The sequence below is a fragment of the Castor canadensis genome, chromosome 9, assembly GCF_047511655.1.
Source record: "Castor canadensis chromosome 9, mCasCan1.hap1v2, whole genome shotgun sequence".
Lineage (NCBI taxonomy): Eukaryota > Metazoa > Chordata > Mammalia > Rodentia > Castoridae > Castor > Castor canadensis.
In genome coordinates this window covers 56,405,425-56,422,482 of record NC_133394.1, presented here as the reverse complement: position 1 = coordinate 56,422,482, position 17,058 = coordinate 56,405,425, and the positions used below count along the sequence as shown (strand labels likewise).

Sequence of the window (17,058 nt, the reverse complement as noted above, 5' to 3'; positions counted from 1 at the left end):
AATTTTTCATGTGTTCAAAATGTTTAATCATAGAATCAGCTTTCATTTCATATCTTTTAGTAGATGTTTATAAGAGCTTTATAACTTACAAAATTCCATTTTTATCTTTTCTTGGTTGAAAATCCTTTGGTAATTTTCTGAGTGCCTGATTAAGTTCATTTATCCACATTTCTAGCCTTTCTGTTAAATCTGTGGGCATAATAATATTCTGGCATTCTAACCTTTCTAAGTCTCCTGCATTCTTCAGCTTCTATGGCTTTATTTATACTTGCTATGTTTCCCAGGCTGCTCTTGAATTCCTGGGCTCAAGTGATTCTCCTACCTCAGCCTCCCAAGTAGCTCTGACTGTAGGCTCATGCAACCATGTCTGACCTGGGTTTGCTTTTATCATTTCATAGTTTTCTCTTCTCTCCTAGTCTTCTTTCGTGACTGTTTAAGTGTTCCTGGCTCTGCCACTAACCTTCCTACTCTTCATTGACTATACCACTTGCTTCATGAGTAGACTTTCTAGAATAGTACTTCTCAAATTTTTATCTCAGGAAACTTTACTTTCTTATAAGTTATTGAAGAATCCAAAGACCTTTTATTTTGGTGAGTTCTGCCTGTTCATATTTACTCCATTAGAAAATAAGCCTTACAATTAAAGAAAATTTTTCAGTTCATTAATTTTGATAACCATCATATATTTAAAAACCTGACTCAGAAAAATGTTTCCAAAACAAAAGAAAAATAATAAGAGTGGTATTGTTTTACATTTTACAGTTCTCTCTAATATTTGTGTTAATAGAGGAAAAATGCAGTCACCTGTGCTTCCATATTCAGCCTGTCAAAGTACCTACCATACATCCTGCAAACTTTGAAAAAACTCCACTCTCTGCTCATGGGAGAATGGTGGAAAAGTCAGAAATGTCCCACTGTAATAATACTATGGATATAATTTAAATTTTCAGCCCCAAAGTTCCTACATTATACTTTGAGAACTGCTGTTGTAGAGGATTATAGGTTGGTCTTGGAGTATATGATCAGAAGAGGATGGACCCTTCCATCCTCTTTAGCCTTGAGTATCATCTGTGCTTCTGGCACCACATGTTGAGATTCTGAAATGCTGGTTAGGATCTATATAACTTTGGAACTGTTTAGTTAAATGTTGGTGAGTTTTTAAAATTTTGTTTTCTTTTTTTGGTGGGCTCACCTGGTCATCTTACTATCAGTTATAACTTTATCACTGTAGAAAAATATGGTTAAAGTCCTAAAAGCTTCTAAAGTTATCACAGAGGAAACAGCCTAAATTACTTTAGGTTTTACTGATACCTCACTGTTGGTCCTTTTTTCCTTTTGCTATTATTCCCTTGCCCTTGTGTTGCTCTTTGAGCTCCCTTATTCAGGACTGTTTCTTGTTGAGACTATTATGAATAGGTTAGTATTTGGCAATTGTTGAGTGCATTTTCCCATCTAGAGTTGTTCTACCATTAGATAAGTTGGAACAGAGTTTTATTATGTGATAAAATATTCTGAAGGTGTTTGAAATAGCCTTTTGTGGTTTCCCAACCATGATGTAGAATGGTTATGCTAGTAATAGTTTGTGGATTTTAGGATATCAGTTGCTTATCCAGCATTTTAACTTCTTTTCCTTATAGTTGCTGTCGCATTCTCACTGGAAAAAATTGTTTACATAGTCAATGTGTTAGTATATTGAGAATCTTTCAAGGTTTGCCTTTTCATAAGTATATAAATAAATTATAAATTTTGAGTTACTGTTTTCTGTATTATCCGTGTTAAATTTTGTGGAGAAAATATTCTTGAGGTTTTTTGATTTGTTTTTAGTTTTGTATTTTATTTGGCTATAAGCTGTAAAGGTGATGTTTGAATAATGATATCTTATTTGTTTATACTGTATAGATGGCTAAAACTCATTCTTAGAGCCAAGTCCTTTTGAGTTCAGTCCCAGCTTTTCACACATTATTTAACTTTGAACAAGCTCAGTATTTCTGCTTCTGATTGAGTTTGTAAAGTCCACCCATTTTTTTTCGTAGAGATGGATTTACCTTTGCCACACAGTTTCCTTTACATGTTGTGCTTCTGTTAATCTTACAGTCTGTTTGTTAAACTGGATAAATAGGCTACAGTTTTTTTTTTTTTGACAAAATCTGGATAATACTAGTAGGTCCTATAATTATTACATGGATCATATAATATAATAGTGGACTATATTCACTAGCAAGTCTAGATATTACTTCTTGCTGATTAAGGGCAGGTACATATGCTTTGACAATTAACCAGGCAGTACTTACGAATTGTTAACATTTTTTGGTAGAAAATTTAGAAGCCTAACAGTGGCATATTCCTGGATAGGATAGATGCCCAGCCTTCCAAGAAGATGAACTAAGGACTATTTCTGCTAGAGTCAAGATTTTCATTAGGAAATTGTAGAATTGTTCGTCTAGAAGAAAACAGTGGTGATCAAGTATCTAGATTCCATGTGATAGAGCTTGGTTGGATTCATTTTAGCTAGTAGTACATTGAGATTTATTAATTGCCCAGTATAATCTTTTAAACAAAGGAAAGCAAACAGAAAATGTCTAATTGGTTTACTACAGAATTTGTTGTAAGGTATTCTCTAGATTATGAGATCATTTATTATAGGTGGTTGTGGCCAAAGGCCCGTTATATATCTGCCAAAAATCTTTTATTTTGTTTTAGGATAGTTGGTTTTAATCAATTATTTTGGAAAACAATGGAATGACTTGGCCTTTTAACATGTGAAGATATGTCATTGAATATGAATCTGAATAAGTGGTCACGTATCTTTCTTTCTTTTTTTTTTTTTCTTTAAAAATTTTTTTTATTATTCATTTATTCACATGTGCATACATTGTTTGGGTTATTTCTCCCCCCTACCCACCTCCCACACCTTTTCCCCCCTCCCCTCCTCACTTCCAGGCAGAACCTGTTCTGCCTTTATCTCAAAAATTATTCTTACGCTGAGAAGGGGAGAGGTGATGATAAAGAATGTTGCTTTGCATTGTTTTATTGCTTAGAAATTTTAGCCTAATGCATTTTACTGCTTTTAACAATTGTTACAACACAATTACAAGATGCTATTTGTCAGTTTAAAAAAATCAAAAGTGCAGAATTGCTGCCAAGCTTTCATCATAGTTAACATCAATAAAAATGGCTTATTATGTACATGTGACCTACATAGTCTTCTCTATGAAAGCATTATTAAATAAATTTTAGTTTATTTATAATACCTAATGCAATGTAAATGCCCTATAAATTGTTGTGCTATATTATTTAGGGAATAAATACAAGAAAAATGTCTATACATGTTTAGTACAGGCATGATTTCTTTTTCAAATATTTCAACCTGTGATTGGTTAATCCCTGAATATGCAAACCATGGATGCTATACATAATTTATATGACTAGTAGGAATTTGATCTACAAAGAGAAGAAAACTAATTATTATATGCAACAATCCTATAAGTGTTTTCATTTTATAGATGAGAAAAAGTCTTAAGAGTGATTAAAATATTTGCCTTAGTATACAGTATCAGTAAATGGTATCTCAGGGATCCAATTCTCTACCCTTTCTACTGTTAAATTTACCTTCTCTGTCTAGTTCTGGAGTGTACAGCTCAGGTATCCTCAAATTATTTTTTTAAAGGATTCCTGTGTGTGTATTTGCATGGATGTGTGCATGTCTGTATGTGGGATATAGATGCCTTTAAAGAAGTACCTATGGTTAGGAGGGATATTTGTCTGTTTATGAGGTTGTATGGCCCTGGTGGGAATATGTTCCTGTTCAGCTGGGATGTTTGTTCTGTCTGTGTGTTGGGTACTTTTACCAGTTGCCCTTTGTGTGTATTTCTCTGTGAAGAAGGTTCTACTCTCAATGTGCTAGTAGTTGTATACATGCATTATGGGTCTGTGAAAGTATATGTATGTGGGTGCCTGGTATTGTGAATGTTTCTGAGTCTGTACATGAGTACTTATGTGTGCATATTCATTTCTCTTTGTGCATGTGTACTTCTGTGTGCTTTTTCCTGTCTCTATCTCTGCATGTGCATTTAGGCAAACTGTCTCTGCATCTGTGTATGTATATTGGTGTAGGGATGAGGAGATATAGAGGGTGCTACTGCATAGAATACTCCTGAGGATGGCATAAATCTGTAATATTAACAGAAAAGATCCTGGGCAGAGACCCTGAAGGAAGTACATGACATTTCATTAGATCATTAATCAGGCTTGGAGCTCTGATTTACTGTTTAATCATATAGCTCTGGTTAGAAATTATTAATGCAAGTGAAACAGAAACAAGAGAACAAATCTTAAAAGGTGTAATATAAAGTTAGGTAAGTGTTCTCTTAAAATGCAAGACCAAAAGTTGCTTCTTTAAATACTTAGAAACTTGCTACTTATTTAATACTTCAACAAAATGATTTTTTTTGGAAGGAAAAGAGAAATCAGTGCACCACTCAAAATAGTTCAGTACAGTCTACATTTTGTTTCATCTTACTTAAAGCTTACAAGGCCATTTATTATTTTTATTTAATTATTTAATAAATATTCATTTAGTATCTCTGAAGTACCATGTATGGTTTAGGCACCAGCAATACAAGAGTGAACTTAACAGGAAAACAAAACTAAACTTCTCTATTGGAGTTTACATTCTAGTAGGAGAGGAGGTAATGTAAAAAAAAATAAAAAACTCCTTGGGAAAGTAGAAGAAGGAATGTTGAAGGGATCTTGGCAGTGTTTAGTATTAGGTATTTAGTATTATTAAAGTACATTCAGAAATAAATACATTTATTTTACCTTGGTGTTTATAAGTTTATGAAGTTATATTTTTATTATATCTGTTATGTTGAAAGGAGAGAATTTTGTGCATATCTAGCAAGTTAGAGTTGAAAATAGGTGTGATTTCATTTCCATTTTATATAGTCTCCGTTTGTTTATACATCATTGCAGAGCCAGTTAGGTGCAAATCCCCCTTGCTACTTCTGCAGCTCACCCATTGTTCTTTATAGTATCTTCTAATGATCAGGGTGTATATATGGCAGGATCATTGGTATACTGTTTGTTAAGTAAATTTTAAAATAGATGTCTTCAATGAATTTTGAGGTAAATTTTGGTTGAATTGTTTATGACTTTGGAGACATGTATAGTTTTTTTTTTTTTTGTGGTACTGGGGCTTGAATTCAGGGCCTTCACCTTGAGCAACTTCACCAGCCCTATTTTTGTGAAGAGTTTTTCGAGATAGGGTCTTGCAGAACTATTTGCCTGGGCTGGCTTCGAACCATGATCCTCCTTATCTCTGCCACCTGAGTCGCTAGGGTTACAGGCATGAGCTACCAGTGCCCAGTTATAATTATTTTCTAGTCATATAGATTTATTTGAGAATATAAAAATAGTCTACTTGCATTTATTATGCCTACATATGTTACATTTTCAAACATTAAGATCTACTTGTTGATATTTTGTTTTACTTACAAGTATGACTCCTGGGAAAATGCTTTGTTATTCTTTCATTCAAGTGAGCTTGCCTGTATACTGAGCTTTGCTCTAGACATCAGGAATCCAATGGTGAATAAGTCTCCTTAGCTTGCTTCCTTCACATTGGGAGAATTTAGATAATAAGCATGTAGTGAAGAAGACACAGCATTGAGGAAAATAAAAGCTGTGTCAGTGGAGTAGGGAATGCTGGCTTTTAGGGAAGTTGCTCCTGGGAAATTAGAAAAGCCTTTATTGATAGAGTTGGTAAAAATGAAGCATGGAGTCAGTGGAAATGACCTATTGTGAGTATTTGGGAAGAACTTTTCATGGTTATTCTGTTCCCGTTAGGAGTCTGTTATAAAACAGGTGAATATTATCGTGAATTGAGTTGCGTGGTAAGAAGCCGTTCAGTTCTTGCTATAGGTTGAGATTCAAGCTGAATTGATTATAAATTGACAGGGTAAGTTTATAATCTTTGGGACACTAAAGAAAGAGCAATCAAGGCTCTTGGTCCTGAGCAATTGAAAAAATATATTTACTATTGGTAAGTTGAGGAATACTATAGAATAGGCTTTGATGGGAAAATCAGGTATTTGGTTATACACGTGAAGTTCCAGAAACCTGTTATACATAAAATTGGAGATGTTGAGTACGGTTGGGTATTCTACCTTGGCAGTCTGGGTAACGATCATGGATGATCACCAAGGAAAGGTTTAAATGTAGTGAGTGATAAAAGAGTTTGATTTACTTGTCTCAAATGAGTGATCATATTGATTACTTTCAGCAGCTGAAGTACTTTGTTAAATATTAAAAACAATGTGTATTTAGTGGACTTTTTAAGAATTTGACCTCAAGGAAGAGGAATGGAATGTTTGATCTCATAGTTCATGGATTGTTTTAGCTATTCTGAAGAAATAGATGGAAATATCAGGCAAAGAACTATTTAAGAAATACCTGGAAAATTACAGCTTATAATAATTTTTTTGAAGGATTGGCTTTATCATTTTTTTCTTAGTTGTCCTAGGAAGTAATGAAATAATCTAAGATTGGAGTACAAGTAACAGGATTACTATGTGTAGATAAATATTGATGATTCATTTTCCTTAGTTTATTTAAAAAATGCAAATGGAATTGTATTTCAAATTTATTAGTTTAAAATTTTTTTTTGTTTGGATAGTCAACATTTCATATATTTCTGCAAAAAAAAGTAATAATTTTGACAACATTTGGCATCTTACTGAAGGGTATATACTTGTTTAAATTGTAGCTTTGACTACTAGGATAAAAATAACAATTCTCACTCACTTTAAAAATTCATCTTTTCTTTCTGTTCATCTGATCTTAATCAGTTTTTAATTAAATTTGGTGGAAGTAAAAATAGATTAAGATTAAAAAAGAGCTGTTTTAGAAAACGTGGGATTTTCATTTCAGGTAAAAAGACACTCTGACTGACAAGGGATACATGACTTTAAATTATCTCCTTAGTAGAAACAAGTGTCCCATCCATTATTTTATAGATTTATTCATGAATTACTACAGATTCTGCATGCCTAATCCAAAAATCTAAAATCTGAAATGCTCGGAAACTAGACATTTTTGAGTGCTGATATGGCACAAATGGAAAAGTCCTCACTTGTCATCATACGATGGGTCTGTCAAACTGCAGGTACCACAGAAATATTCTATAAAATTATACACAGGCTATGTACATAAGGTGTATATGAAACCACAAGTGAATTTTGTGTTTGGTCTTGGATCCCAATATCAAGACATCTCATTATACATTGGAAATATTTCAAAATCTGAAAAAAAATCCAAAATTTGAAACACTTCTAGTCCAAAGCATTTCAGATAAGGCATATTTAACTTGTGTTGCTATTTATACTTTTTTTTTTTTTTTTTTTGCTGGGACTAGGGTTTGAACTGAGGGCTTCCCATACTGTACGCAAAGCAGGTGCTCTACTTTTGAGCTGCACTTCTAGTTCAGTTTGCTCTGGTTGTTTTGGAGATGGGGGTCTTATGAACTATTTGCGTGGGATGGCCTTGAATTGTGATTCTCCTGATCTCAGTCTCCCAAGTAGCTAGGATTACTGGCATTAGCTACCAGCATCTGGCTTCCTATTTATGCTTATTATAATTATGTCTTTCATTTAAGAAGATTATTATTTGATCTTTACAGTTCATAGACTGTGTTAGTATTATGTAAATTTTTAAAAAACAATGTTTATGAAAAATCTTATGCAGAATTTCAAATGTTGTTATACTTAAATACGTTTTAGTATATATATTTTAGTATAGTATAGTTGAATTACACTTGTCCTGTAAATGACACTTTCTCTTGTGTTTTTAGCATAAAAAATTTTTAACTTTTGTTATTGTTTAACCAGAATCTAGAAACTCAGGTTGTATTTAAAGTGCTACATTATGAAATGTAACAGTAACATCAGTTTTTTTCTTTTGTCAGTATTTTTATGTTAATATTCTTCTCTATGTCATAAACATGTATTTTAAAATAAATCATTTGTTACTTTGTGAAACAATATTTGACAAAAATCTTTGATAAAGTTCTTAAAAAGCTGACTGAAACTTTTTCTTTGTAATTGATATCTTTTAGATCCAAAGGCAGAAACAAGGTTATACATCACAGTTAATGACTTTGAATTTCATGTCTACAATCGCTCAAATCTTTATGGACGCCTTCAAGAGTTGTTTGGTTTGGAACCAACAATAATTCCACCCAAGAAAGATGATGATAAAACTCGGGAAAATGGAAGAACTCAGTCCAAAATTGAAAGGTTCAATGTCACACTTGACTTTTATCCAACATTTAGTATTTGCTTTTATTAGAATATCATTGAAGCTGTCACCTAATCAGAATCTAATCTTTGTTTTGTTTTTTTTTTGTGGTACTGGGATTTGAACTCAGGGCCTCACATTTACTAGACTAGACTTATTGCTTGAGCCACTCCAGCAGCCCAGTAATCTTTATTTGTAAATTAACTAAAACCTTTAGTTAAAAAATAATTATGTAACCTTTTAAAGAGTAAAGTAATACAGAATTATTTAATGTTTAAAAAAGTCTTTTTCTACTATACTTACTCTTTAGTTCTAGTTCCTTTCACATTAATAATTACTGTTAATTTGATTTTTATCCTTTTGAATGTATGTATATTGAATATGTAAAATGTTTATATATGAAAACATTTGATTTAGTTTGTGTCTGTCTAAAAATCGTATGTGGCCTAATATAGTGCATACTAGAGTTTAGACTCAGGGCCTCACACTTGCTAGGCAAGCACTCTACCACTTGAGCCATACCTCCAGTCCTGCAATTTACTTTTTGTGCTTCAGTATATCTTGAAGATTTTTGTGTTTTAACAAATATTCTATAGAAGGGCCAGCAACCTTAGATGTACAATGCATACTTAGCCCATTAACTGTTTTGTAAATCAAACTTTCTTGGAATGTAATCCCACCCCTTTGTTTATATTGTCTATGACTGCTTTTGTTGCAGAATTGATTCATTGACATAGAGAATGTATAAACCACAAACCCAAAAATATTTCCTATCTGGTCCTTTACAGAAAATATTTGATCAGCTCTAGAGTGTAATAAATGAGAAAGAAGTAAACATAGTTGGAAATACAGGGCTAGTAGGGAAAGTATTGGCCTCAGGGAGTTGAGAAAGGCTGTAAGGAATTAAGAGGTATAATTGGCTTTTCATATCTGTTGGTTCTGAATCCATGGATTCAACCAACTGCAGATCAAAAGCAGTCAAAAATATAAATTATGATACTGAAAATGTAGATTCTTTTTCTTGGTATTATTCTTTAAACAATACAATATTAAAAGTATTTACACAGCTTTACATTCTATTAGGTATTTTTGTAATGTAGAGATGAAAATTCTTTACTTATCGATTATCTGTAAAGGTGAGATGGAGGAGGAAGGATAAGCGAAGGAAATAATAGTACTTCTAAAGGGTAAGCTCTTCAAGTTGAGTTTTATATTTTGGAGTGAATTTGGAGTGACTAAGAGATATTCCAGTGAGAATATTCTGCTGAAAGATGTGAAACTTCAGGAAAGGAGGTCAGAATTTTAGATAAAGATCTGGGAGGTATTGTTTTACATAACTTCACAGCATTGTGATATTACAAGTTCTATAGGTTTTAATCTTGTAACTCAACTTTATAGCCTAAGCATTTTGACACATTTTCTGTTGTTGACTATATGTTTAATGGTTGAATAGGAGTCATTAAGAGATTTATGAGTTTAATCCTGCTATATTTCTTGATTAAAAATTATGTGGTATGGAGATAGGTAAGTCAAAGGGTAAAGGCTTGTGGTTATGTAGGATGATAAATTCTAAAGATGTACTATATAGCATGAGGATTGTAGTAATAATATCCTATGCTGAAAATGTGCCAAGAGAGTAGATTTTAGATCATCTTACCACCTCAAAAAAAAAACCAAAAAACAAAAAACAAAAAAAAACCCAAACAAACAAAAACAAAGCAACCTGATATAAAACAACAAAAAACTATGGAAGGTTATGGATATATTATGATCCTTAATTATATAGTAATCATTTCATTGGCTATGTCAAAATAATATTCTATACCTTAAGTATATACAATAAATGAACTAAGAGAATTTTACAAAAGAAAAATTTTAAAAAGGCTCTATTTGTCCTAAAAAAATTTGCAATATTACATATCTTTGTTCATATATATGGTTGACAGGGCAAGAGACAGAACAGGAACAGATAGATAAAAGAATGAATAGTACAAAAATCAAGGAAAAATTTTAAGAAGGAAGTGATGAAATGATATAGAATTTAGAGAAAACCAAATTGTAAGAGAGGGCAGATTTGATTATTAGATCATTATACAGTACTTTTGTAGATGAGGAAGAATGCTTGAATAAAATGACTTAGAAATGAGTCAGTCCTGAGGAAACAATGGGTGGTCATAGTTTAGATTCCTTCTCTCCTTTTCCCATGGTTTACAGAAAAGAGATGGAAATGTTTACTTCAGGGATTATTAATTAAGGAAGTGGTTTTTTTCTACCTGTGTGTGTCATTGAGATAGTCCTGAGCATTATTGATTGATGGAGGAAGGATTTGAGTGAGGTAAGGAAAGCAAACCAACTGTTTTGGTGAGGGTATCTTGCAAAGGAAGGACACCTCTTCCTGAGATAAGGAAGAGGAGAATGCTGGCACAGAAACACATTGCAGTATGAACTTCTAAGGAAAGATTAGGTAGTATTAAAAGTAGGTATAAGAGTCTGTACATAGTATTTGGTATGAATATTAGGGAATAAGCCATATATAAATTAGAAAGTCACTATTAAGTGGAATGCCTCATTATGGACCTACCTCTTCTAGAAAATGAAAATTTCTTTAAAAACTTTTAGACACAGTAAAGGGAAAATATAAATGAAAGAAGAATCTATAGTTAAAAGGATAAGTTAAAATTAGAATGATACAGATTTAAAAAGTCATACAGTTTTACAAAAAACCTCAAATAAAATTTGGAATTTAAGAAACATCATCTGTGGCTAGCATTCAGATTACCTATACCATTTAAGAAGTCTTTGTTCTCTAACAGTTTATGTTAACTCTAACCTTGTCTCTCTCACCTCAGAAAAATGTTTGCTTTTAAAGAAAGTAATGAAGACATTTACTCTTCAAATAAATACTTAGTAGATACTTCTTATGTTCTGGGTATTGAGCTGAGGTATTGGGAATACTGGAAATATGACAGTTGTTCTGTACTGAGGGAATTTATAGCCTAGTAGAATAATATATAGGCAAGAAATGTTGCCATTGGGGCAAGAATAGAATTCTTTGGGCTTCATAGGAGAGGACTGGGACCTGAAGGGTAAATAAGTTAGGCAAAAGAGGAGGAAAAGAATATAGAACAGAGAAAGGATGACTACAATACACCTGCTGTGGCAGAAGTGGATTACTTGAGGTGTGCATAAATTAGAATCAAAAGGTTAGGATCCAGGACTCAGAAATTTGGCTTTACCTCTGTTGTGATTGGAGGGTGATAAAGCTGGAGGCAGAGAGATCAGATAGAAAGACACTCTCACAATTCAGGTCAAATGGGGCTGAGCTCTTCCTGGCAAATACTTGTAGTTCTAGAGGCTGAAGGCAGGAAGATCTCTAGAGTTCAAGGCTAACCTGGGCTACATAGCCTGACCTTGTCTCAAAAATGAAAACAATAGCACAAATAAAAACAAAAAGGAAAAACAATTCAGTGATGAGAACACCATCAACTATATTGGTAGCAGAGGGAAGAGAGAGAGGTGGATGGATTCCAGAAACATTTTTGAGGTTGAATCCATAAAACAGTGATTGGCTAGATGTGGACGGTGTGCAAGAAAGATGAGTAAAAAATGAACCCAGATGTATTTTGAATATTAACCCCTTATCCAATGTATGGTTTGCAGGTATTATCACTCATTTCTTAGGTTGTGTTTTAACTCTGGTAATTGTTTCCATGGTTATGCAATCCCATAGTTAGTTTCATGTAATCTCATTTGTCTGTTTTTGTTTTTGTTGCGTATGCTGTTAGTATCATGTCCAAAAATTCCTTGCTCAGAGAATGACATGGAGCATTCTCATTATGTTTTCTTCTAATTTCAGATAGTGCTTTTAAGCCTTTAGTCTGTTTTGAGTTCCAATTTGTATGGCGAGATGAGTCTTACTTAATTCTTTTATATGTGGATATCCACTTGTCCCTTCACCATTTATTGAATAGACTGTTCTTTTTTCATTGTGTGTTCATGGCACTGTTGTAAAAAATTAATTCTAAGTGTGTGAATTTATTTTGGTGCTCTCCATTCTATTTCATTTTGTGTACATGTCTGTTTTTTTTTTATATCTTCATTCTTTTTTTTATTTATATATTCACATGTGCATACAGTACTTGAGCCATTCCTCCCCCCTACCTCCTTCTCCCCCGAAACCCCCCTCGCTTCCAGGCAGTACCTGTTCTGCCATTATCTCTAATTTTGTTGAAGAGAAGACATAAGCGATAATAAGACAAAGCGTTTTTGCTAGTTGAGATAAGGATAGCTATACAGAGAAATTCTTAGCATTGCTTCGATGTACAAATGTGCTACAAACCAAGTTGATTCATCTCTACCTGACACTAGTTCCTGATCCCCTTCCCATATTGACCTCTGTCGCTTTACAGTTTCAGTATTAGCTCCGCTGCAGTGGGGACATCAAACACTTTCATGTTTTGAGTTTCCTACCTATCCCCATTCTTCCCAGATGTGCTCTCCCTTAGCATGTGTCCCAAGTCCTACAACATTGCTGTATTTGCCCTAGATCTAAACTGCATATGAGGGAGAACATACAATTTTTAGTCTTCTGAGCCTGGCTAACCTTGCTTACAATGATGTTCTCCAGTTCCATCCATTTAGTTACAAATGATAAGATTTCATTCTTCTTCATGGCTGAGTAAAATTCCATTGTGTACAAGTACCACATTTTCTTGATCCATTCATCAGTAGTGGGGCATATTGGTTGTTTCCATAACTTGGCTATTGTGAGTAGTGCTGCAATAAACATGGGTGTGCAGGTGCCTTTGGAGTAACCAGTGTTGCATTTCTTTGGGTATATTTCCAGGAGTGGGATTGCTGGATCACATGGCAGATCTATGTTTACATTTTTAAGAAACCTCCAAATTTTTTTCCAGAGTGGTTGCACCAGCTTGCATTCCCACCAGCAGTATACGAGGGTTCCCTTTTCCCTACATCCTCTCCAACACATGTTTTTAGTGGTGTTTTTGATAATGGCTATTCTAACAGGAGTGAGGTGGAATCTTAGTGTGGTTTTGATTTGCATTTCCTTTATGGCTAGAGATGGTAAACATTTTTTCATGTGTTTTTTTTTGCCATTTGAATTTCTTCTTTTGAGAAAGTTCTGTTTAGTTCAGTTGCCCATTTCTTAATTTGTTCATTGATTTTGGGAGAGTTTAGTTTTTTAAGTTCCTTGTATATTCTGGTTATCAGTCCTTTTTCTGATGTATAGCTGGCAAATATTTTCTCCCACTCTGTGGATGGTCTTTTCAGTTTAGAGACCATTTCTTTTGTTGTACAGAAGCTTTTTAATTTTATGAAGTCCCATTTGTCCATCCTTTCTCTTAGTTGCTGAGCTGCTAGGGTTCTGTTGAGGAAGTCCTTGCCTATACCTATTACTTCCAGAGTGTTTCCTGTTCCTTCCTGTACTAACTTCAGAGTTTAGGGTCTGATATTAAGGTCCTTGGTCCATTTTGAGTTGATACTAGCACAGGGTGATAGACATGAATCTAATTTCAGTTTCTTGCAGACTGATAACTACTTTTCCCAGCAACATTTGTTGAAGAGGCTGTCTTTTCTCCAGCATATATTTTTGGCACCTTTGAAAAAATGAGGTGGGTATAGTTGTGTGGCTTCATATCTGGGTTCTCTGTTCTGTTCCACTGGTCTTCATGTCTGTTTTTGTGCCAGTATCATGCTGTTTTTATAACTATTGCTTTGTAATAATAGTTTAAAGTCAGGTATTGTGATACCTCCAGCATTGGTGTTTTTGCTGAGTATTGCCTTGGCTATTCATGCTCTCTTGTGTTTCCAAATGGACTTTAGGGTAGATTTTTCAGTCTCCGTGATGAATGTCATTGGGATTTTGATGGGAATTGCATTAAACATGTAGATTGCTTTTGGTAGTATAGCCATTTTTACTATGTTGAGCACAGGAGATCTTTCCACCTTCTGTAGTCTTCCTCAATCTCTTTCTGCAGGAGTTTGTAATTTTTCTTGTAGAGGTCATTCACACCCTTTGTTAAGTTTACTCCTAGGTATTTGATTTTTTTTTTTTTGAGGCTATTGTAAATGGAATTGTTTCCATATATTCTTTCTCAGTTTGTTCATTATTGGTGTATAGAAACGCCAATGATTTTTGTAAGTTGATTTTGTATTCTGCCACCTTGCTGAAGCTGTTTATGGTATCTAGGAGATTTTGGGTAGAGTTTTTTTTGGGTCTTTATGGTACAGGATCATATTGTCTGCAAATAGGAATATTTTGACAGTTTCTTTACCTATTTGTATTCCTTTTATTTCTTCTTCTTGCCTAATTGCTCTGGATAGGAATTCTAGTACTATGTTGAATAGGAGAGGGGTTAGTGGGCGCCCTTGTCTCAGTCCTGATTTTAGAGGAAATGGTTTCAGTTTTTCACCATTAAGTATGATGTTGGCTGTCGGTTTTTCAGATATAGCCTTTACAATGTTGATGTACTTTCCTTCTATTCCTAGTTTTCTTAGAGCTTTTGTCATAAGGTGGTGTTGGATCTTGTCAAAGGCTTTTTCTGCATTTACTGAGATGATCAAGTGGTTTTTGTCTTTGCTTCTATTAATGTGCATATAGCACATTAATATATTTATAGATTTACATATGTTGAACCACCCCTGCATCCCTGGGATGAAGCCAACTTGGTCGTGGTGAATGATCTGTTTTTCTTTTTTGCACTGGGGTTTTGAACTCAGGGCCTCAAGCTTGCTAGGCAGGTGCTCTAACCACTCCCCAGCTGTGAATGAACTTTCTGATGTGTTGTTGGATTTTGTTTGCCATTACTTTATCGAGGAGTTTTGCATCGATACTCATTAAGGAAATTGGCCTGTATTTCTCCTTTTTAGAGGTGTCTTTGTCTGGTTTTGGGATGAGTATAGTACTGGCTTCATATAATGAGTTAGCCAGTGTTCCTTCCATTTATGTTTCATAGAACAGTTTAAGGAAGGTTGGTATTAATTCTTGTTAAAGGTCTGATAGAATTCAGCAGAGAATCCATCAGGTCCTGGACTTTTCTTTTTTGGGAGACTCTTTATTGCTGCTTCAATTTTGTTTTGTGTTATAGATCTATTCGGATGATTAATATCCTCTTGTCTCAGTTTTTGATGGTCGTACATTTCTAGAAATCTGTCCATTTCTTCAGAATTTTCACATTTATTAGAGTATAGGCTCTCAAAGTAGTCTCTGATGATTTCCTGGATTTCTGTGGTGTTGTTGTCTCCCCTTTTACATTTCTGATTTTACTGATTTGGGTTTTTTTCTCTCCTCATTTTAGTCAGGTTTGCCAAGGGTCTGTCAATCTTATTTATTTTTTCAAAGAACTGGCTTTTTGTTTCATTGATTCTTTTTATGGGTTTTTTTTGTTGTTTCTATTTCATTGATTTCAGCCCTATTGTAATTATTTCTCTCCTTCTGCTTGTTTTGGGATTTGCTTATTGCTTTTCTAGGAGTTTGAGCTGTAGTATTAGATTACTGATTGAGATCTTTCTGTCCTTTTAATATATGCACTCATGGCTATAAACTTTCCTCTTAGGACTATCTTTGCTGTGTTCCATAGGTTCTTGTAGGTCGTGTTTTCATGTTCATTAACTTCCAGGAACCTTTTAATTTCCTTTTATTTCATCAGTGATGCACTGATCACTGAGCAATGTGTTGTTCAGCTCCCATTGTTTGCATGTGTTTTACTGCTGTTTTTGTTGTTGATTTCTAGTTTTAATGCACTGTGTTCAGACAGAATCCATGGGATTATTTATATTTGCTGAGGCTTGCTTTGTGTCCTCAGAAATGATCAGTTTTGGAGAAGTTTCCATGAGCTGCTGAGAAGAATATATATTGTGCAGAAGTTGGATGAAATATTCTGTGGACATCAGCTAGGTCTATTTGATCTATTGTGTGATTTAGTTCTAGGATTTCTTTATTGATTTTTTGTTTGGATGACCTATCCATTGGTGATAGGGGGGTATTAAGGTTTCCCACTACCACTGTGTTGGAGTCTATATATGTTTTTAGGTCCTTCAGAGTATGTTTGATGAAATTGGATGCATTGACGTTGGGGGGCATATAGATTGATAATTGTTATTTTCTTTTGGTATTTTTCCCCTTTTATTAGTATGAAATGTCCTTCTTTATCTTGTTTGATTAATGTAAGTTTGAAGTCTACTTTGTCTGAGATAAATATAGCTACCCCTGCCTTTTTCAGGGGCCATTGGCTTGGTCAGTCTTCCAGCCTTTCACTCTCAGCCAGTGTTTATTTCTGTCGATTAGGTGGGTCTTCTTTAGGCAGCAGGTTGTTGGGTCTCCCTTTTTAATTCAGTTTGCCAATTGGTCTTTTGATGGGGAAATTAAGTCCGTTAATGTTCAGTGTTAGTATTGATAGGTATGTGGTGATTCCTATCATTTAGTTGTCTTTGTTGTTTAAGTGTTTGATTGTGTGTAGCTGAATCAATATTACTCTCTAGTTTCTTGGCTTTTCTTCTCCTGTAGTTTGGTATTGCTTGTCCTTCCATGGTTTTCTATGCTTTTACTTTCTGTGTGTAGAATTCCTTGGAGAATCTATTGTAGTGGTGGCTTGGTGGTCATATATTGGTTTAGTTTCTGCTTATCATGGAAGACTTTTATTCCTCCCTCTGTTTTGAATGATAGTTTTGTTGGGTAGAGTATCCTCAGGTTGAAATTATTTTCATTCAGTGCCTGGAATACCTCACTCCGTGCTCTTCTTGCTT

General features: G+C 34.1%; 1 protein-coding gene across 14 annotated transcripts in view; it reads left to right on the top strand.

Annotated features, from left to right (window-relative positions):
• Positions 1–17,058, top strand: part of Bltp1 (bridge-like lipid transfer protein family member 1) — a 230,242-nt gene that overhangs the window by 10,179 nt on the left and 203,005 nt on the right. For all 14 annotated transcript variants that reach the window (XM_074041667.1, XM_074041672.1, XM_074041678.1 and 11 more), the window contains one exon: positions 8,111–8,291. In XM_074041667.1, coding sequence (XP_073897768.1) covers positions 8,111–8,291 — 181 coding nt within the window. The remainder of the gene's footprint in view (positions 1–8,110; positions 8,292–17,058) is intronic.